Source organism: Oncorhynchus clarkii, unplaced genomic scaffold (genome assembly GCF_045791955.1).
Source record: "Oncorhynchus clarkii lewisi isolate Uvic-CL-2024 unplaced genomic scaffold, UVic_Ocla_1.0 unplaced_contig_6197_pilon_pilon, whole genome shotgun sequence".
Lineage (NCBI taxonomy): Eukaryota > Metazoa > Chordata > Actinopteri > Salmoniformes > Salmonidae > Oncorhynchus > Oncorhynchus clarkii.
The window spans coordinates 10624-35081 of NW_027258289.1; the positions used below are offsets into that span (position 1 = coordinate 10624).

General features: G+C 44.2%; 1 protein-coding gene across 1 annotated transcript; it reads left to right on the plus strand.

Annotated features, from left to right (window-relative positions):
* Positions 1 to 3650: 3650 nt before the first annotated feature.
* Positions 3651 to 9713, plus strand: LOC139396486 (transmembrane protein 131-like; the record flags this gene model as incomplete). The annotated part of the gene is made up of 6 exons (XM_071143508.1): positions 3651 to 3682; positions 6521 to 6639; positions 6735 to 6843; positions 8295 to 8403; positions 8745 to 8898; positions 9552 to 9713. Coding segments are annotated over exons 2-6 (627 nt in total), but the record flags the coding sequence as incomplete, so codon positions are not given.
* Between the last annotated feature and the right edge of the window lie 14745 nt (positions 9714 to 24458).

A 24458-nucleotide genomic window follows, 5' to 3' on the forward strand; every position in this document is an offset into this window, starting at 1 on the left:
ACAATCAGCTCCTTTGTCTTGATCACGTTGAGGGAGAGGTTGTTGTCCTGGCACCACACTGCCAGGTCTCTGACCTACTCCCTATAGGCTGTCTCACTGATGTGTCGTCAACAAACTTAATGATGGTGTTGGAGTCGTGTTTGGCCATGCAGTCGTGGGTGAACAGGAAGTACAGGAGGGGACTAAGCACGCACCCCTGAAGGGTCCCTGTGTTGAGGATCAGCGTGGTTGCCTACCCATACCACCTGGGGGCGGCCCGACAGGAAGTCCAGGATCCAGACACACAAATGACTCAAGAAAGAGCCAGATGGTCACACTGTGTTGAAACTGGTGCACGTTGTCTCGCTCTCCTCCCTACTGCAGTGAAAAGGCAACAGGTGTTTTATTGTCCATGCTGAAGCTGGTGCACGTTGTCTCGCTCTCCTCCCTACTGCAGTGAAAAGGCACCAGGTGTTTTATTGTCCATGCTGAAGCTGGTGCACGTTGTCTCGCTCTCCTCCCTACGGCAGCGAAAAGGCGTACCAGGTGTTTTATTGTCCATGCTGAAGCTGGTGCACGTTGTCTCGCTCTCCTCCCTACGGCAGCGAAAAGGCACCAGGTGTTTTATTGACTGTGCTGAAGCTGGTGCACGTTGTCTCGCTCTCCTCCCTACTGCAGTGAAAAGGCACCAGGTGTTTCATTATGTCTTTTCAGCCGTTCAGTTTCTTAATGAAAAGTTCTGTAACCCAAATCCGTAATTTGTTTCAACCCTTGCTCTCTTTACGTAAAGCATGTAAAGCGACTCATCCGAGTGACCCATTCGGGCCTAAAGCCGTTCATAAGATCCCCTTTATTTCATTTTAAAAACTAAAATTATTGATTGCATTTCAAAGCCTAAATGTCTTGTATGCTGTGTGATGGCGTGAAGGATTGATTGATTCATCCAGTAGCCTATATATAAAAATATAGTAGGTTAGGGTATTAAGACTGATATAGAAGAAAAAGAAACGCACACCTATTAAGACGAGGTGCAGAAGTAGAAACTTGAAAATTAAAGAGAGCCGCACACTCTAGGAGCTCAGATGCAAAAATGGAATACCAACGTTTCGACAGCTTGTATTACATTTTTGCATCTAAGCTCCTAGAGTGTGCGGCTCTCTTTTATTTTCTAGGGTATTAAGACTGAACAGGATGTGCTCTTAGGCCTACAGCTCGATGCTGCTTATACAAGGATACTACACAAAGACTACTAATGATAACGACATTTACTTATTATAACCATGATCAGAATAATTGTAACAATAATGAGATCAAGAAAAATTAGGGTATAGAGCTTTGTGAATATTATGTGATCAACAGGTTCTGCTAGATTATAATATAATTGTTCTGCCTGTTTTGGAACAGTGTAAACAACAGTAAATTACATGAGAAGTAATACCAGTCTGTTCTAATGAGGGAAAAAAACATGTACAGCCCTTTATTAGCAAATCTGTGGAATTGTTTTAATCCAACATTTTTTATCCAACATTTTTAATCCAACATTTTTAATCCAACATAATGTTTCTAACCTGCAGGTTGTGGAGATGTTCTCCAGTGGAGATCACCACCATCTGGACCCGCCTACGGGTCAACAAGGAGGCACCAGAACATTCTGGGTTAGTTTCATGTTTCTGTCTCTTTTTCATATCAAATCAGAATGTCAAAATAGTTGTCTCTTCCGTCTCTTATGATGTCAAATTTAAATCCTGTACAATGGGTTGGTTGTGACTAGAAGGAGCACAGCGTCGACCGGGAGTGTCTTTTCGTAGCAGATTAGACATGGTTTCCCTAACTCGGTCCTGGGGCCCCCCTGGGTGAATGTTTTTTTTGTTGACCGTAGCACTACACAACTGATGCAAAACTTGATGAATTGGTTATTTGAATCAGCTGTGTAGTGCTAGGTCAAAAAAACTAAACGTGCTTTGGGAATCTCTAGGTTAGCAGAGCGTTTTAGCTAACCTGTACACTTTTTCAAACCTTAACCTGCGTCTCCTAACCCAGGAGCTTTTTTCACTCGGATGGCAAAGCTGTCATCAAGGCAAATCTCAAATATATTTTGATTTGTTTAACACTTTTTTTGGTTATGATTCCATGTGTTATTTCATAGTTTTATAATATGATAATGCACAGCCCAATGCTGCAAGGATCTGTACACATTTCCTAGAAGCTGAAAATGTCCCAGTTCTTCCATGACCTGCATATTCACCAGACATGTCACCCATTGAGCATGTTTGGGATGCTCTGGATCAACGTGTACGACAGCGTGTTCCAGTTCCCGCCAATATCCAACAACTTCTCACAGCCATTGAAGAGGAGTGGGACAACATTCCACAGGCCTCAATCAACATCCTGATCATCTCTATGTGAAGGAGATGTGTTGAGCTGCATGAGACAATGGTGGTCACACCAGATACTGACTGGTTCTCTGATCCACACCCCTGATTTTTTTAAGGTATCTGTGACCAACAGATGCATATCTGTATTCCCAGTCATGTGAAATACATAGATTAGGGCCTAATGAGTGCTTTTCAATTGATTGATTTCCTAATATGAACTGTAACTCAGTCAAATCTTTGGATGTTTTTGTTCAGTGTATTTATTATTATTTTTAAATTTGGGGACCGCGAGGTTCCCCCTGCCGACCCCTCGCCCCACAGTTTGGGAACATAACCTGCCATATTAATTATCCTAACCTGCTATGAAATAGTAACTTCCTGCCGTAGCTGTACTCCCTCTAGTCTGAACCCATGCATAGGCTTTAATTAAAGTTTCACCAATATGTTATTGGGCTCTTTTCTGGAGGTGGAAATTCTATTTTAAATGTGGTCAACATTTTATTTTCATTCATTTTGGAGTAAAATGTCCTTAAAAATATATATATATTCCTGTCATAGCTGTAGTGCGTCTAGTCAGAACCCAGTCAGTTCTCTCTACGGCTCCCTCACTCTGACCACTAGTTCCTGCTCTAGGGTCCCTCACTCTGACCACTAGTTCCTGCTCTAGGGTCCCACTCTCTGACCACTAGTTCCTGCTCTAGGGTCCCTCACTCTGACCACTAGTTCCTGCTCTAGGGTCCCTCTCTCTGACCACTAGTTCCTGCTCTAGGGTCCCTCACTCTGACCACTAGTTCCTGCTCTAGGGTCCCTCACTCTGACCACTAGTTCCTGCTCTAGGGTCCCTCACTCTGATGCAGCTTCCCAAATGGATCCCTATTTCCTTTATAGTGCACTAGAGAATGTGGTCAAAAGTAGTGCACTATTAATGTACTAGCCATTTGGGATGCATCCTGACTGTGTCCTTGTATTCTCTGTGTCCTGACTGTGTCCTTGTGTTCTCTGTGTCCTGACTGTGTCCTTGTGTTCTCTGTGTCCTGACTGTGTCCTTGTATCCTCTGTGTCCTGACTGTGTCCTTGTATCCTCTGTGTCCTGACTGTGTCCTTGTGTTCTCTGTGTCCTGACTGTGTCCTTGTATCCTCTGTGTCCTGACTGTGTCCTTGTTTTATTAATCTTGTATTCTCTGTGTTGTAGGAGATCCCTCCGTTTGAGACGAAGGGTGTGATGAGGGCTAGCTTCTCGTCAAGAGATGCAGACAACCACACAGCCTTCATCAGGATCAAAACCAACAGAGACCAGTTTATCATTCTGCCTGTGGAGGTCACCGCAGGTATTAGACCAGGTTATCATACTGCCTGTGGAGGTCACCTCAGGTATTAGACCAGGTTATCATACTGCCTGTGGAGGTCACCTCAGGTATTAGACCAGGTTATCATACTGCCTGTGGAGGTCACCTCAGGTATTAGACCAGTTTATCATACTGCCTGTGGAGGTCACCTCAGGTATTAGACCAGTTTATCATACTGCCTGTGGAGGTGGAGGTCACCTCAGGTATTAGACCAGGTTATCATACTGTCTGTGGAGGTCACCTCAGGTATTAGACCAGGTTATCATACTGCCTGTGGAGGTCACCTCAGGTATTAGACCAGGTTATCATACTGCCTGTGGAGGTCACCTCAGGTATTAGACCAGGTTATCATACTGTGTGTGGAGGTCACCTCAGGTATTAGACCAGGTTATCATACTGCCTGTGGAGGTCACCTCAGGTATTAGACCAGGTTATCATACTGCCTGTGGAGGTCACCTCAGGTATTAGACCAGGTTATCATACTGCCTATGGAGGTCACCAGGTATTAGACCAGGTTATCATACTACCTGTGGAGGTCACCAGGTATTAGACCAGGTTATCATACTGCCTGTGGAGGTCACCAGGTATTAGACCAGGTTATCATACTACCTGTGGAGGTCACCAGGTATTAGACCAGGTTATCATATTGCCTGTGGAGGTCACCAGGTATTAGACCAGGTTATCATACTGCCTATGGAGGTCACCTCAGGTATTAGACCAGGTTATCATACTGCCTGTGGAGATCACCAGGTATTAGACCAGGTTATCATACTACCTGTGGAGGTCACCAGGTATTAGACCAGGTTATCATACTGCCTATGGAGGTCACCAGGTATTAGACCAGGTTATCATACTACCTGTGGAGGTCACCAGGTATTAGACCAGGTTATCATATTGCCTGTGGAGGTCACCAGGTATTAGACCAGGTTATCATACTGCCTATGGAGGTCACCTCAGGTATTAGACCAGGTTATCATACTGCCTATGGAGGTCACCAGGTATTAGACCAGGTTATCATACTACCTGTGGAGGTCACCAGGTATTAGACCAGGTTATCATACTGCCTATGGAGGTCACCTCAGGTATTAGACCAGGTTATCATACTGCCTGTGGAGGTCACCAGGTATTAGACCAGGTTATCATACTGCCTGTGGAGGTCACCAGGTATTAGACCAGGTTATCATACTGCCTGTGGAGGTGGAGGACACCTCAGGTATTAGACCAGGTTATCATACTGCCTGTGGAGGTCACCTCAGGTATTAGACCAGTTTATCATACTGCCTGTGGAGGTGGAGGTCACCTCAGGTATTAGACCAGGTTATCATACTGTCTGTGGAGGTCACCTCAGGTATTAGACCAGGTTATCATACTGCCTGTGGAGGTCACCTCAGGTATTAGACCAGTTTATCATACTGCCTGTGGAGGTGGAGGTCACCTCAGGTATTAGACCAGGTTATCATACTGTCTGTGGAGGTCACCTCAGGTATTAGACCAGGTTATCATACTGTGTGTGGAGGTCACCTCAGGTATTAGACCAGGTTATCATACTGCCTGTGGAGGTCACCTCAGGTATTAGACCAGGTTATCATACTGCCTGTGGAGGTCACCTCAGGTATTAGACCAGGTTATCATACTGCCTGTGGAGGTCACCAGGTATTAGACCAGGTTATCATACTGCCTGTGGAGGTCACCTCAGGTATTAGACCAGGTTATCATACTGCCTATGGAGGTCACCAGGTATTAGACCAGGTTATCATACTACCTGTGGAGGTCACCAGGTATTAGACCAGGTTATCATACTGCCTGTGGAGGTCACCAGGTATTAGACCAGGTTATCATACTACCTGTGGAGGTCACCAGGTATTAGACCAGGTTATCATATTGCATGTGGAGTTCACCAGGTATTAGACCAGGTTATCATACTGCCTATGGAGGTCACCTCAGGTATTAGACCAGGTTATCATACTGCCTGTGGAGGTGGAGGTCACCTCAGGTATTAGACCAGGTTATCATACTGCCTATGGAGTTCACCTCAGGTATTAGACCAGGTTATCATACTGCCTATGGAGGTCACCAGGTATTAGACCAGGTTATCATACTACCTGTGGAGGTCACCAGGTATTAGACCAGGTTATCATACTGCCTGTGGAGGTCACCAGGTATTAGACCAGGTTATCATACTACCTGTGGAGGTCACCAGGTATTAGACCAGGTTATCATACTGCCTGTGGAGATCACCAGGTATTAGACCAGGTTATCATACTGCCTGTGGAGGTCACCAGGTATTAGACCAGGTTATCATACTGCCTGTGGAGGTCACCAGGTATTAGACCAGGTTATCATACTGCCTGTGGAGGTGGAGGTCACCAGGTATTAGACCAGTTTATCATTCTGCCTATGGAGGTCACCAGGTATTAGACCAGGTTATCATACTGCCTGTGGAGGTCACCAGGTATTAGACCAGGTTATCATACTGCCTTTGGAGGTCACCTCAGGTATTAGACCAGTTTATCATACTGCCTGTGGAGGTCACCTCAGGTGTTAGACCAGGTTATCATACTACCTGTGGAGGTCACCAGGTATTAGACCAGGTTATCATATTGCCTGTGGAGGTCACCAGGTATTAGACCAGGTTATCATACTGCCTATGGAAGTCACCTCAGGTATTAGACCAGGTTATCATACTGTCTGTGGAGGTCACCTCAGGTATTAGACCAGTTTATCATACTGCCTGTGGAGGTGGAGGTCACCTCGGGTATTGTTGATTGACTGGTCCACATGAGGTTGATAGGTTCTTTCTGTTTGGTCTCTTCCCTCTAGCCCCTGGTATATACTCCTCCACAGAGATGCTAGACTGCGGTACATTACGGTCACAAGATCGGCCGGAACAATTGAACTCACATCTACTGAATTCGGGAAGGAAAGATGTTTGGATCGCGGTGAGTTGCTTGGCACTTCCTCCTCTTGTTTGTCTGTTGACTCTTCCGCTCCGACGTCCAGGTAAACTTGTATTTTGGTGTTTTTTTTCCCCCAGAGTATACGGACGAGGTCATCCAACGAAGCGGTTTCCATCAATTTCAAAGCAATCACCCTAAAAGCAGGCGAGAGTAGATATACCAAAGTTGCAAGTATTAGTTTTGATGGTAAGTCTTGTGATCTTTTGAAAATGTTTAAATCACTTGAATTGAGAAACCTGAAATATTAACCACGGACCCAAAGACCATGACGTTTTTATTACTAACCTTTTTTATAAAACTCAATGAATAGAAATAACATTACGTTGTCGGGTGTTTAACCTTTCAGTTGGTGTCTTAGAAGAAAAGCTGTTTATAAATGCCATGTCTTTAAGTCAGTGGTATTCACGTTTCTTCAGTGGGTGTGTTGAGTGTACAAAACATTAGGAACACCTGTTCTCTCCATGACATCGACCAGGGATGGGCAACATTGATGGGGGTGGGGGGGGGGGGGGGGGGGGGGGGGGGGGGGCCACAGGAAAAACTCAGAAGTGCCGCAGTTCATTTTGTGCAGTTCTGCACATTTTGCCATGGAGGTGTAGAGAAAATGTTTGTTGTTTTTAAAGCTTATACTGAACAGAAATATATACTCAACATGTAAAGTGTTGGTCCCATGTTTCATGCTGAAAGAAAAGGTCCCAGAAATATACACGCAAACCTTATTTTTCTAAAATGTTTTTTTACATCCCTGTTGGTGAGCATTCCTCCTTTGCCAAGATAATCCATCCACCTGACAGGTGTGGCATATCAAGAAGCTGATTAAACAGCATGATCATTACAGAGGTGCACCTTGTGCTGGGGACAATAAAATGCCGCTCTAAAATGTGCAGTTTTGTCACACAACACAATGCCACAGATGTCTCAAGTTTTGAGGGAGGGTGCAATTGGCCCGCTGACTGCGGGAATGTCCACCAGAGCTGTTGCCAGATAATTCGATGTTAATTTCTCTACCGTAAGCGTAATTTTAGAGAATTTGAATGGCGTCATGTGGGCGAGCGGTTTGCTGATGTCAACGTTGTGAACAGAATGCCCCATGGTGGTGTGTGGTTATGGTATGGGCAGGCATAAACTGCGGACAACAAACACAATTGCATTTTATCGATGGCAATTTAAATGCAGAGAGTGATCCTGAGGTCCATTGTTGTACCATTAATCCGCCGGCATCACCTCATGTTTCAGCATGATAATGCACGGCCCCATGTCGCAAGGATCTGTACACAATTCCTGGAAGCTGAAAATGTCCCAGTTCTTCCGTGGCCTGAATACTCACCTCACATGTCACCTATTGAGCATGTTTGGGATGCTCTGGATCAATGTGTACGACAGCGTGTTCCAGTTCCCTCCAATATCCAGCAACTTCAACATTCCACAGGCCACAATCAACAACCTGATCAACTCAACTCGTGTGTCACGCTGCATGAGGCAAATGGTCACACCAGATACTGACTGGTTTTCTGATCAACCCCCCTACCTTTTTCTAAGGTATCTGTGACCAACAGATGTATATCTGTATACCCAGTCATGGAAATGGATTTAATATGTTCTTTTATTTTCTCTGTGATTTTTTTGTTTGTTACCAGCATCAAAAGCAGAAAGACCGGTTCAGTTTTCTGGTAAAATAACAGTGGAGGTCAAGGAGATAAACTCATCTAAACTTGAAGTCCCGTACCAAGCAGAGGTGCTACAAGGGTAGGGCTTTGATTTCATATATTATTTTTTTTTGACCGTTTACAAGATTTGAAACATTCATGATGTGTTTAGATGGTAGGATACACGTGTGTTGGTTCATTCATGACTCAGCACTGACTTGGTTAGGTCATAGTTCAATTATGGTCTTGTAGAGTCCAGTTTAAATACACAGTGGACGCAGATTATGTCTTGTCCTGGACATTCAATGGAGATGCTTTCTAGTTTAATAGTCCAGGACTATGCTTGTACTGAGTCAGACTAAACTGGCCCTGTATGTTAGTCCCATCAGGTTTGATGTGATTTAACCTCTACCGGTCTCCCCTCTCTCCTGCCCCTTCTAGCTACCTGTGCTTTGACCACACGGCCATGTTGTTCCACATCAGAGACAGTCCAGTAGACCCCGTGAACAGATCCATCTTCCTTACCAACGCCTTCAACTTTGCTGTCCGCATACACAACGTCACCCTGCCAGATGAGGCCAAGACCATGTTCAGCGTGAGTTCAGGGGCTGTATGTACTGTCTCTGAGTAGCATAGGATCAGGGGCTGTATGTACTGTCTCTGAGTAGCATAGGATCAGGGGCTGTATGTACTGTCTCTGAGCAGCAGTGCTGATCTAGGATAAAGGGCTGTATGTACTGTCTCTGAGTAGCAGTGCTGATCTAGGATCAGGGGCTGTATGTACTGTCTCTGAGTAGCAGTGCTGATCTAGGATGAGGGGCTATATGTACTGTCTCTGAGCAGCGGTGCTGATCTAGGATCAGGGGCTATATGTACTGTCTGAGTAGCAGTGCTGATCTAGAATCAGGGGCTGTATGTACTGTCTATGAGTAGCCGTGCTGATCTAGGATCAGGGGCTGTATGTACTGTCTGAGTAGCATAGGATCAGGGGCTGTATGTACTGTCTCTGAGCAGCCGTGCTGATCTAGGATCAGGGGCTGTATGTACTGTCTCTGAGCAGCAGTGCTGATCTAGGATCAGGGGCTGTATGTACTGTCTCTGAGCAGCAGTGCTGATCTAGGATCAAGTCCCCCGTGTCCATGGAGTCTCATTCATTCTGATCAACAAAGCGTATTCTATTTTATTTGCAAAGCGTCTTGACTGCGGTGTGGCGTACTGTGAAGAGCCTGTTGTCTCGTCTCTGTCCAGGTGCAGAACCTCAGCACCCCCGTTCTGATCCCTCCTCGTGAGTCTCGCTACATCTTCTCTCTCCTGTTCCGCCCTTCCATCCACATCCACAGCAACATCCTCCTCAACACCAACATCTCCAAGTTCCACCTTCCTGTCAGGGCCTACACAGGTTACCTTGAGGTACACACCCACACATCTACACATACCCACACATCTACACATACCGACACACACCCACACATCTACACATACCGACACACACCCACACATCTACACATACCGACACACACCCACACATCTACACATACCGACACATACCCACACATCTACACATACCCACACATCTACACATCTACACATACCGACACATCTCCACACATCTACACATCTACACACACCCACACATCTACACATCCCCCACACCCACACATCTACACATCCCCCACACACCCACACCCACACATCTACACACACACACACACACACACACACACACACACACACACACACACACACACACACACACACACACACACTAACCCCCAAGAGGGGACATTATGGGCTGTATTCTGACTTGAGATCCACATGTTAACTGTAAACCGTCCAAATAGCTGCTGGTCCGTTGTAGCACTAGAACCGCTAAAGAACTCATTTTGACCGGTCATCATTTTTTAGTAAAATAAAAATTTTAAAGTCCTACCTGCCCCCCCCCGTCCCCCCCCGTCCTCAGTCTATAGTCTATGTAAAACACTGCCGTTGTTAGAATCTTAATTTAACAAACAGAACTGGAGTTATAACCAATTTTCAGATGAAATAACTCACGGACACTAGAGAAGCTTAACCAAGTTGAATTGTTCCCAAAGGGTCGACACAGCTGTAACTCAGACACTGACATGGCTTCCCCTGTGGTCCTCCTTATCTCTAAACATTGCATCATTCTTGCTAAGCAGGGAACTAAGTGATATGAACCTTCAACGGTTTCTTCCCTAATCAGTACTGTCACGTTCCCTGCACTCAGCCCCTCCCAAGCCTCATTATGCCCCCCCTCATGTCTTATTATGCCCCCCCTCATGTCTCATTATGGCCCCCTCATGTCTCATTATGCCCCCCCCCTCATGTCTCATTATGCCCCCCCTCATGTCTCATTATGCCCCCCCCCCTCATGTCTCATTATGCCCCCCCCCTCATGTCTCATTATGCCCCCCCCCCTCATGTCTCATTATGCCCCTCCCTCATGTCTCATTATGGCCCCCTCATGTCTCATTATGGCCCCCTCATGTCTCATTATGGCCCCCTCATGTCTCATTATGGCCCCCTCATGTCTCATTATGGCCCTCCCTCATGTCTCATTATGGCCCCCTCATGTCTCATTATGGCCCCCTCATGTCTCATTATGGCCCCCTCATGTCTCATTATGGCCCCCTCATGTCTCATTATGGCCCCCTCATGTCTTATTATGGCCCCCCCCCCCCCTCATGTCTCATTATGGCCCCCTCATGTCTCATTATGGCCCCCTCATGTCTCATTATGGCCCCCTCATGTCTCATTATGCCCCCTCCTCATGTCTCATTATGCCTCCCCCTCATGTCTCATTATGCCCCCTCCTCATGTCTCATTATGCCCCCCCTCCTCATGTCTCATTATGCCCCCCCCCCTCATGTCTCATTATGCCCCCCCCTCATGTCTCATTATGCCCCCTCATGTCTCATTATGCCCCTCCCTCATGTCTCATTATGGCCCTCCCTCATGTCTCATTATGGCCCTCCCTCATGTCTCATTATGGCCCTCCCCCATGTCTCATTATGGCCCCCTCATGTCTCATTATGCCCCCCTCTACTTGCCATTAGCTGTCGTGACGTTCTATTAGTTAATGTGACGACTGTTGCTCATCGAATGATTAAAGGTTTCTAATTGCGTGATAAAATGAATCAAGCAATTATTAACTCATTAACCTGGGGCACCATGGAAAAATTAGTTTTATTGAGTTTCTATTTCCCAAATTTACTCAAAGAACGTCAGAATATCGATTTCACAACAGTTGCTAATTAATCAGTTTCCTCTACAATCTCGCTCTGAACGTCGTATAGCCCGTGAATCTGCACGGACCCGGGACTCACCAATGAGTTCCACACCAATCTTAGTTGAGCATTTATTTACTAGAAAGCTAAAATTATGATAAAAGATACACATAGACAAAAACACATTATAGTCTATTGATTAGAACTTAGTATAACGGGCCAACACACTATGGCGCGTGTTACCCACAATGGGGATTTAAAAGAGAGAGAAAAAGAGAAAGTACACGAGAGAAATATAAATTTGGGTGAATTTGTCAGCTATGCTTATTTTAACCCTTGCCCCAAACTGCCGCTCTTATGGGTCAGAATATAATGATGTAATTACGTGTGGAAGGTCTCAGATGGGAAGCTCCTCGTGGACCGTTTAGGCTGCTCAATGACGCACTTCTCCGGTGCAACTCTCTGGTTGTCCTCACGATGTCAGGGTCCATTTGGCTTAGTGGTCTGTTCCCTCGCCCTTGCTCTGAAAGGGGTCTTCTGAGGACAGACAGCTCTGTAGCTCAGAACTCACAGCGTAGGAATGAAACAGTGTAGTGACCACGATTCGATGGAGAGTGGAAGATAGGTGGTCCGGCTTGACACAGCTACTCATCCGTAGCTTGGGTAGAAAAATATTTCTTTGTCTTCAACCTTGGGTTGAGTTTTGGGTTTGTTTACTTTTAGGACTTGGCTGCAGCTCGGGTCACTTAGTCTGATCTGTTAATTCTTCACTCACAGGTTTTATACCCTCAGGTCAGAGGTGGGCGTAACCGCCTTTAGGGCAATTCTCTGGGCGTACCAAGTTAAGAGGCAAGGGTTAGGTTTTTCTCAAATCCAATTTTAGACAACTAACTTCACATTTCATCTTTACCAAAACATTCTCTTTGATTTGGACATTTTCCACACAACGTACAATGTATAATCATCTAACATATACTAGGTCAACTGTTGACGTTACAATATTTTCCTAATAACGTCTATTAACCTTTAATAACAGAACAAAAATGACATACATTTTCATATTCCATCTATCGTCATGACCACCAAATGACATACATTTTCATAGTCCATCTATCGTCATGACCACCATTGTGGCTGACGGAAACCATTGTTCCAAAGTCCCTTTATTTCATGTTTAATGTTCTGAGGCTGGTTCTCCATAGTAACAGGACAAAGGAATTTGTCTGTGGCCTAAGATTTACCAGGGGCGTGAGGGGTCATAAAACCCCCACATCTTCCTAGCCCTTGAGATCCCTTCTCCTCTGGTGGTCATTGGTAACCTGAGCCGAGCAGGACTGTCATGACACAGCTGAGAACTGCTAGCCATTGGCTGTTAACAGCTGAGAACTGCTAGCCATTGGCTGTTAACAGCTGAGAACTGCTAGCCATTGGCTGTTAACAGCTGAGAACTGCTAGCCATTGGCTGTTAAAAGCTGAGAACTGCTAGCCATTGGCTGTTAACAGCTGAGAACTGCTAGCCATTGGCCGTTAACAGCTGAGAACTGCTAGCTATTGGCTGTTAACAGCTGAGAACTGCTAGCCATTGGCTGTTAACAGCTGAGAACTGCTAGCCATTGGCTGTTAACAGCTGAGAACTGCTAGCCATTGGCTGTTTAACAGCTGAGAACTTCTAGCCATTGACTGTTTAACAGCTGAGAACTGCTAGCCATTGGCTGTTTAACAGCTGAGAACTGCTAGCCATTGTCTGTTAACAGCTGAGAACTGCTAGCCATTGGCTGTTAACAGCTGAGAACTGCTAGCTAACTGGCATGCACAAAAACAGTCAACATCTTCGGGAGTACAGTCCCCCAGAAATCGTCTGAATCCCCTGCTAGTGACGAAAGTAAGAACTGCGCTGTCTAAGAGGAGAATAATTATTGAACCTTTCTAATTGTATATTATCCACAGATTGTGAGCCAAAGATGAAAACCTTTCCTACCAGTATTATTGTCTTTCCAGATCGCACAGCACGGCTATTTCTAAGGTTCATTTTCAGTGCATGTTGTGTTTTATATTTTGTTTTACCATTCCTGAAGCTGTGACCAGAAACGAGGAGGGGCAATACCAGAATATATATGACATGCAGAGGGGCAATACCAGAATATATATGACATACAGAGGGGCAATACCAGAATATATATGACATACAGAGGGGCAATACCAGAATATATATGACATACAGAGGGGCAATACCAGAATATATATGACATACAGAGGGGCAATACCAGAATATATATGACATACAGAGGGGCAATACCATAATATATATGACATACAGAGGGGCAATACCAGAATATATATGACATACAGAGGGGCAATACCAGAATATATATGACATACAGAGGGGCAATACCAGAATATATATGACATACAGAGGGGCAATACCAGAATATATATGACATACAGAGGGGCAATACCAGAATATATATGACATACAGAGGGGCAATACCATAATATATATGACATACAGAGGGGCAATACCAGAATATATATGACATACAGAGGGGCAATACCAGAATATATATGACATACAGAGGGGCAATACCAGAATATATATGACATACAGAGGGGCAATACCATAATATATATGACATACAGAGGGGCAATACCAGAATATATATGACATACAGAGGGGCAATACCAGAATATATATGACATACAGAGGGGCAATACCAGAATATATATGACATACAGGGGCAATACCAGAATATATATGACATACAGGGGCAATACCAGAATATATATGACATACAGAGGGGCAATACCAGAATATATATGACATACAGAGGGGCAATACCAGAATATATATGACATACAGAGGGGCAATACCAGAATATATATGACATACAGAGGGGCAATACCAGAATATATATGACATACAGAGGGGCAATACCAGAATATATATGACATACAGAGGGGCAATACCAGAATATATATGACATACAGAGGGGCAATACCAGAATATATATGACATACAGAGGGGCAATACCAGAATATATATGACATACAGAGGGGCAATACCATAATATATATGACATACAGAGGGGCAATACCAGAATATATATGACATACAGAGGGGCAATACCAGAATATATATGACATACAGAGGGGCAATACCATAATATATATGACATACAGAGGGGCAATACCAGAATATATATGACATACAGGGGCAATACCAGAATATATATGACATACAGGGGCAATACCAGAATATATATGACATACAGAGGGGCAATACCAGAATATATATGACATACAGAGGGGCAATACCAGAATATATATGACATACAGAGGGGCAATACCAGAATATATATGACATACAGAGGGGCAATACCAGAATATATATGACATACAGAGGGGCAATACCAGAATATATATGACATACAGAGGGGCAATACCAGAATATATATGACATACAGAGGGGCAATACCAGAATATATATGACATACAGTGGGGCAATACCAGAATATATATGACATACAGAGGGGCAATACCATAATATATATGACATACAGAGGGGCAATACCAGAATATATATGACATACAGAGGGGCAATACCAGAATATATATGACATACAGAGGGGCAATACCAGAATATATATGACATACAGAGGGGCAATACCAGAATATATATGACATACAGAGGGGCAATACCATAATATATATGACATACAGAGGGGCAATACCAGAATATATATGACATACAGAGGGGCAATACCAGAATATATATGACATACAGAGGGGCAATACCATAATATATATGACATACAGAGGGGCAATACCAGAATATATATGACATACAGGGGCAATACCAGAATATATATGACATACAGGGGCAATACCAGAATATATATGACATACAGAGGGGCAATACCAGAATATATATGACATACAGAGGGGCAATACCAGAATATATATGACATACAGAGGGGCAATACCAGAATATATATGACATACAGAGGGGCAATACCATAATATATATGACATACAGAGGGGCAATACCAGAATATATATGACATACAGAGGGGCAATACCAGAATATATATGACATACAGAGGGGCAATACCATAATATATATGACATACAGAGGGGCAATACCAGAATATATATGACATACAGGGGCAATACCAGAATATATATGACATACAGGGGCAATACCAGAATATATATGACATACAGAGGGGCAATACCAGAATATATATGACATACAGAGGGGCAATACCAGAATATATATGACATACAGAGGGGCAATACCAGAATATATATGACATACAGAGGGGCAATACCAGAATATATATGACATACAGAGGGGCAATACCAGAATATATATGACATACAGAGGGGCAATACCAGAATATATATGACATACAGAGGGGCAATACCAGAATATATATGACATACAGAGGGGCAATACCAGAATATATATGACATACAGTGGGGCAATACCAGAATATATATGACATACAGAGGGGCAATACCATAATATATATGACATACAGAGGGGCAATACCAGAATATATATGACATACAGAGGGGCAATACCAGAATATATATGACATACAGAGGGGCAATACCAGAATATATATGACATACAGAGGGGCAATACCAGAATATATATGACATACAGAGGGGCAATACCAGAATATATATGACATACAGAGGGGCAATACCAGAATATATATGACATACAGAGGGGCAATACCAGAATATATATGACATATAGAGGGGCAATACCAGAATATATATGACATACAGTGGGGCAAAAACGTATTTAGTCAGTCACCAATTGTGCAAGTTCACCTCTGACTTCCAGGTATGTTACTAGGGTACATATCACCTCGGACTACCAGGTCTGTTACTAGGGTACACATCACCTCTGACTATCAGATCTGTTACCAGGGTGCATATCACCTGTGACTACCAGGTATGTTACTAGGGTACATATCACCTCTGACTACCAGGTATGTTACTAGGGTACATATCACCTCTGACTACCAGGTATGTTACTAGGGTACATATCACCTCTGACTACCAGGTATGTTACTAGGGTACATATCACCTCTGACTACCAGGTATGTTACTAGGGTACATATCACCCCTGACTACCAGGTATGGTACTAGGTACATATCACCTCTGACTACCAGGTATGTTACTAGGGTACATATCACCTCTGACTACCAGGTATGTTACTAGGGTACATATCACCCCTGACTACCAGGTATGTTACTAGGGTACATATCACCTCTGACTACCAGGTATGTTACTAGGGTACATATCACCCCTGACTACCAGGTATGTTACTAGGGTACATATCACCCCTGACTACCAGGTATGTTACTAGGGTACATATCACCCCTGACTACCAGGTATGTTACTAGGGTACATATCACCTCTGACTACCAGGTATGTTACTAGGGTACATATCACCCCTGACTCCCAGGTATGTTACTAGGGTACATATCACCTCTGACTACCAGGTATGTTACTAGGGTACATATCACCCCTGACTACCAGGTATGTTACTAGGGTACATATCACCTCTGACTACCAGGTATGTTACTAGGGTACATATCACCTCTGACTACCAGGTATGTTACTAGGGTACATATCACCTCTGACTACCAGGTATGTTACTAGGGTACATATCACCCCTGACTACCAGGTATGCTACTGGGGTACATATCACCCCTGACTACCAGGTATGTTACTAGGGTACATATCACCTCTGACTACCAGGTATGTTACTAGGGTACATATCACCTCTGACTACCAGGTATGTTACTAGGGTACATATCACCTCTGACTACCAGGTATGTTACTAGGGTACATATCACCCCTGACTACCAGGTATGTTACTAGGATACATATCACCTCTGACTACCAGGTATGTTACTAGGGTACATATCACCTCTGACTACCAGGTATGTTACTAGGGTACATATCACCCCTGACTACCAGGTATGTTACTAGGGTACATATCACCTCTGACTACCAGGTATGTTACTAGGGTACATATCACCTCTGACTACCAGGTATGTTACTAGGGTAAATATCACCTCTGACTACCAGGTATGTTACTAGGGTACATATCACCTCTGACTACCAGGTATGTTACTAGGGTACATATCACCCCTGACTACCAGGTATGCTACTAGGGTACATATCACCCCTGACTACCAGGTATGTTACTAGGGTACATATCACCTCTGACTACCAGGTATGTTACTAGGGTACATATCACCTCTGACTACCAGGTATGTTACTAGGGTACATATCACCTCTGACTACCAGGTATGTTACTAGGGTACATATCACCTCTGACTACCAGGTATGTTACTAGGGTACATATCCCCCTGACTACCAGGTATGTCACTAGGGTACATATCACCTCTGACTACCAGGTATGTTACTAGGGTACATATCACCTCTGACTACCAGGTATGTTACTAGGGTACATATCACCTCTGACTACCAGGTATGTTACTAGGGTACATATCACCCCTGACTACCAGGTATGTTACTAGGGTACATATCACCTCTGACTACCAGGTATGTTACTAGGGTTGCAAAATGACAGCAACTTTGTTTTTACATTCCCAAGTTTTCCAGAAATCCTAGTTGTAAAATTCACAGGCTAAGAGGTGTTGACTCAGGCCACTGGTTGTTAAACCACCGACTAAGAGGTGTTGACTAAGAGGTATTGACTCAGGCCACTGGTTGTTAAACCACCGACTAAGAGGTGTTGACTAAGAGGTATTGACTCAGGCCACTGGTTGTTAAACCACCGACTAAGAGGTGTTGACTAAGAGGTGTTGACTAAGAGGTGTTGACTAAGAGGTGTTGACTAAGAGGTGTTGACTAAGAGGTGTTGACTAAGAGGTGTTGACTAAGAGGTGTTGACTAAGAGGTGTTGACTAAGAGGTGTTGACTAAGAGGTGTTGACTAAGAGGTGTTGACTAAGAGGTATTGACTAAGAGGTGTTGACTAAGAGGTGTTGACTAAGAGGTGTTGACTAAGAGGTGTTGACTAAGAGGTGTTGACTAGGAGGTGTTGACTAGGAGGTGTTGACTAAGAGGTGTTGACTAAGAGGTGTTGACTAAGAGGTGTTGACTAAGAGGTGTTGACTAAGAGGTATTGACTCAGGCCACTGGTTGTTAAACCACCGACTAAGAGGTGTTGACTAAGAGGTGTTGACTAAGAGGTGTTGACTAAGAGGTGTTGACTAAGAGGTGTTGACTAAGAGGTATTGACTCAGGCCACTGGTTGTTAAACCACCGACTAAGAGGTGTTGACTAAGAGGTGTTGACTAAGAGGTGTTGACTAAGAGGTGTTGACTAAGAGGTGTTGACTAAGAGGTATTGACTCAGGCCACTGGTTGTTAAACCACTGACTAAGAGGTGTTGACTAAGAGGTGTTGACTAAGAGGTGTTGACTAAGAGGTGTTGACTAAGAGGTGTTGACTAAGAGGTGTTGACTAAGAGGTGTTGACTAAGAGGTGTTGACTAAGAGGTGTTGACTCAGGCCACTGGTTGTTAAACCACCGACTAAGAGGTGTTGACTAAGAGATGTTGACTAAGAGGTGTTGACTCAGGCCACTGGTTGTTAAACCACCGACTAAGAGGTGTTGACTAAGAGGTTTTGACTAAGAGGTGTTGACTAAGAGGTGTTGACTAAGAGGTGTTGACTAAGAGGTGTTGACTAAGAGGTGTTGACTAAGAGGTGTTGACTAAGAGGTGTTGACTAAGAGGTATTGACTCAGGCCACTGGTTGTTAAACCACCGACTAAGAGGTGTTGACTAAGAGGTGTTGACTAAGAGGTGTTGACTAAGAGGTGTTGACTAAGAGGTGTTGACTCAGGCCACTGGTTGTTAAACCACCGACTAAGAGGTGTTGACTAAGAGGTGTTGACTAAGAGGTGTTGACTAAGAGGTGTTGACTAAGAGGTGTTGACTAAGAGGTGTTGACTAAGAGGTGTTGACTCAGGCCACTGGTTGTTAAACCACCGACTAAGAGGTGTTGACTAAGAGATGTTGACTAAGAGGTATTGACTAAGAGGTGTTGACTAAGAGATGTTGACTAAGAGGTATTGCCTAAGAGGTGTTGACTAAGAGGTGTTGACTAAGAGGTGTTGACTAAGAGGTGTTGACTAAGAGGTGTTGACTAAGAGGTGTTGACTGAGAGGTGTTGACTCAGGCCACTGGTTGTTAAACCACCGACTAAGAGGTGTTGACTAAGAGGTGTTGACTCAGGCCACTGGTTGTTAAACCACCGACTAAGAGGTGTTGACTAAGAGATGTTGACTAAGAGGTGTTGACTAAGAGGTGTTGACTAAGAGGTATTGACTCAGGCCACTGGTTGTTAAACCACCGACTAAGAGGTGTTGACTAAGAGGTGTTGACTAAGAGGTGTTGACTAAGAGGTGTTGACTAAGAGGTGTTGACTAAGAGGTATTGACTCAGGCCACTGGTTGTTAAACCACCGACTAAGAGGTGTTGACTAAGAGGTGTTGACTAAGAGGTGTTGACTAAGAGGTGTTGACTAAGAGGTGTTGACTAAGAGGTATTGACTCAGGCCACTGGTTGTTAAACCACTGACTAAGAGGTGTTGACTAAGAGGTGTTGACTAAGAGGTGTTGACTAAGAGGTGTTGACTAAGAGGTGTTGACTAAGAGGTGTTGACTAAGAGGTGTTGACTAAGAGGTGTTGACTAAGAGGTGTTGACTCAGGCCACTGGTTGTTAAACCACCGACTAAGAGGTGTTGACTAAGAGATGTTGACTAAGAGGTGTTGACTCAGGCCACTGGTTGTTAAACCACCGACTAAGAGGTGTTGACTAAGAGGTTTTGACTAAGAGGTGTTGACTAAGAGGTGTTGACTAAGAGGTGTTGACTAAGAGGTGTTGACTAAGAGGTGTTGACTAAGAGGTGTTGACTAAGAGGTGTTGACTAAGAGGTATTGACTCAGGCCACTGGTTGTTAAACCACCGACTAAGAGGTGTTGACTAAGAGGTGTTGACTAAGAGGTGTTGACTAAGAGGTGTTGACTAAGAGGTGTTGACTCAGGCCACTGGTTGTTAAACCACCGACTAAGAGGTGTTGACTAAGAGGTGTTGACTAAGAGGTGTTGACTAAGAGGTGTTGACTAAGAGGTGTTGACTAAGAGGTGTTGACTAAGAGGTGTTGACTCAGGCCACTGGTTGTTAAACCACCGACTAAGAGGTGTTGACTAAGAGATGTTGACTAAGAGGTATTGACTAAGAGGTGTTGACTAAGAGATGTTGACTAAGAGGTATTGCCTAAGAGGTGTTGACTAAGAGGTGTTGACTAAGAGGTGTTGACTAAGAGGTGTTGACTAAGAGGTGTTGACTAAGAGGTGTTGACTGAGAGGTGTTGACTCAGGCCACTGGTTGTTAAACCACCGACTAAGAGGTGTTGACTAAGAGGTGTTGACTCAGGCCACTGGTTGTTAAACCACCGACTAAGAGGTGTTGACTAAGAGATGTTGACTAAGAGGTATTGACTAAGAGGTGTTGACTAAGAGATGTTGACTAAGAGGTATTGACTAAGAGGTGTTGACTAAGAGGTGTTGACTAAGAGGTGTTGACTAAGAGGTGTTGACTAAGAGATGTTGACTCAGGCCACTGGTTGTTAAACCACCGACTAAGAGGTGTTGACTAAGAGGTGTTGACTAAGAGGTGTTGACTCAGGCCACTGGTTGTTAAACCACCGACTAAGAGGTGTTGACTAAGAGGTGTTGACTAAGAGGTGTTGACTAAGAGGTGTTGACTAAGAGGTGTTGACTAAGAGGTGTTGACTAAGAGGTGTTGACTCAGGCCACTGGTTGTTAAACCACCGACTAAGAGGTGTTGACTAAGAGGTGTTGACTAAGAGGTGTTGACTAAGAGGTGTTGACTCAGGCCACTGGTTGTTAAACCACCGACTAAGAGGTGTTGACTAAGAGGTGTTGACTAAGAGGTGTTGACTAAGAGGTGTTGACTAAGAGGTGTTGACTAAGAGGTGTTGACTCAGAGGTGTTGACTCAGAGGTGTTGACTCAGAGGTGTTGACTCAGAGGTGTTGACTCAGAGGTGTTGACTCAGAGGTGTTGACTCAGAGGTGTTGACTAAGAGGTGTTGACTAAGAGGTGTTGACTAAGAGGTGTTGACTCAGAGGTGTCGACTCAGAGGTGTCGACTCAGAGGTGTCGACTCAGAGGTGTCGACTAAGAGGTGTCGACTAAGAGGTGTCGACTAAGAGGTGTCGACTAAGAGGTGTCGACTAAGAGGTGTCGACTAAGAGGTGTCGACTAAGAGGTGTTGACTAAGAGGTATTGACTAAGAGGTGTTGACTCAGGCCACTGGTTGTTAAACCACCGACTAAGAGGTGTTGACTAAGAGGTATTGACTAAGAGGTGTTGACTAAGAGGTGTTGACTAAGGTGTTGACTAAGAGGTGTTGACTAAGAGGTGTTGACTAAGAGGTGTTGACTAAGAGGTGTTGACTAAGAGGTATTGACTAAGAGGTGTTGACTCAGGCCACTGGTTGTTAAACCACCGACTAAGAGGTGTTGACTAAGAGGTATTGACTAAGAGGTATTGACTAAGAGGTGTTGACTAAGAGGTATTGACTAAGAGGTGTTGACTAAGAGGTGTTGACTAAGAGGTGTTGACTCAGAGGAATTGACTCAGAGGTATTGACTAAGAGGTGTTGACTCAGAGGTGTTGACTAAGAGGTATTGACTAAGAGGTATTGACTAAGAGGTGTTGACTCAGAGGTGTTGACTAAGAGGTGTTGACTAAGAGGTATTGACTCAGAGGTGTTGACTCAGAGGTATTGACTAAGAGGTATTGACTCAGAGGTGTTGACTCAGAGGTATTGACTAAGAGGTATTGACTCAGAGGTGTTGACTCAGAGGTGTTGACTCAGAGGTGTTGACTCAGAGGTGTTGACTCAGAGGTGTTGACTAAGAGGTGTTGGCTAAGAGGTGTTGACTAAGAGGTGTTGACTAAGAGGTGTTGACTCAGAGGTGTTGACTCAGAGGTGTTGACTCAGAGGTGTTGACTCAGAGGTGTTGACTCAGAGGTGTTGACTCAGAGGTGTTGACTCAGAGGTGTTGACTAAGAGGTGTTGGCTAAGAGGTGTTGACTAAGAGGTGTTGACTAAGAGGTGTTGACTCAGAGGTATTGACTCAGAGGTATTGACTCAGAGGTGTTGACTAAGAGGTGTTGACTAAGAGGTGTTGACTCAGAGGTGTTGGCTAAGAGGTGTCGTCTAAGAGGTGTTGGCTAAGAGGTGTCGACTAAGAGGTGTCGACTAATAGGTGTCGACTAAGAGGTGTCGACTAAGAGGTGTCGACTAAGAGGTGTTGACTAAGAGGTGTTGACTAAGAGGTGTTGACTAAGAGGTGTTGACTAAGAGGTGTTGACTAAGAGGTGTTGACTAAGAGGTGTTGACTAAGAGGTGTTGACTAAGAGGTATTGACTCAGGCCACTGGTTGTTAAACCACCGACTAAGAGGTGTTGACTAAGAGGTGTTGACTAAGAGGTGTTGACTAAGAGGTGTTGACTCAGGCCACTGGTTGTTAAACCACCGACTAAGAGGTGTTGACTAAGAGGTATTGACTAAGAGGTGTTGACTAAGAGGTGTTGACTAAGAGGTGTTGACTAAGAGGTGTTGACTAAGAGGTGTTGACTAAGAGGTGTTGACTAAGAGGTGTTGACTAAGAGGTATTGACTAAGAGGTGTTGACTAAGAGGTGTTGACTAAGAGGTATTGACTAAGAGGTGTTGACTAAGAGGTGTTGACTCAGAGGTGTTGACTCAGAGGTGTTGACTAAGAGGTGTTGACTAAGAGGTGTTGACTAAGAGGTGTTGACTAAGAGGTGTTGACTCAGGCCACTGGTTGTTAAACCACCGACTAAGAGGTGTTGACTAAGAGGTATTGACTAAGAGGTGTTGACTAAGAGGTGTTGACTAAGAGGTGTTGACTAAGAGGTGTTGACTAAGAGGTGTTGACTAAGAGGTATTGACTAAGAGGTGTTGACTAAGAGGTATTGACTAAGAGGTGTTGACTCAGGCCACTGGTTGTTAAACCACCGACTAAGAGGTGTTGACTAAGAGGTATTGACTAAGAGGTGTTGACTAAGAGGTATTGACTAAGAGGTGTTGACTAAGAGGTGTTGACTCAGAGGTATTGACTAAGAGGTGTTGACTAAGAGGTATTGACTCAGAGGTATTGACTAAGAGGTGTTGACTCAGAGGTGTTGACTAAGAGGTATTGACTAAGAGGTATTGACTAAGAGGTATTGACTAAGAGGTGTTGACTAAGAGGTGTTGACTCAGAGGTGTTGACTCAGAGGTGTTGACTAAGAGGTGTTGACTCAGAGGTGTTGACTCAGAGGTGTTGACTCAGAGGTATTGACTCAGAGGTGTTGACTAAGAGGTGTTGACTAAGAGGTGTTGACTCAGAGGTGTTGACTCAGAGGTGTTGACTAAGAGGTGTTGACTAAGAGGTGTTGACTAAGAGGTGTTGACTAAGAGGTGTTGACTAAGAGGTATTGACTAAGAGGTGTTGACTCAGGCCACTGGTTGTTAAACCACCGACTAAGAGGTGTTGACTAAGAGGTATTGACTAAGAGGTGTTGACTAAGAGGTGTTGACTAAGAGGTGTTGACTAAGAGGTGTTGACTAAGAGGTGTTGACTAAGAGGTGTTGACTAAGAGGTGTTGACTAAGAGGTATTGACTAAGAGGTGTTGACTCAGGCCACTGGTTGTTAAACCACCGACTAAGAGGTGTTGACTAAGAGGTGTTGACTAAGAGGTGTTGACTAAGAGGTGTTGACTAAGAGGTGTTGACTAAGAGGTGTTGACT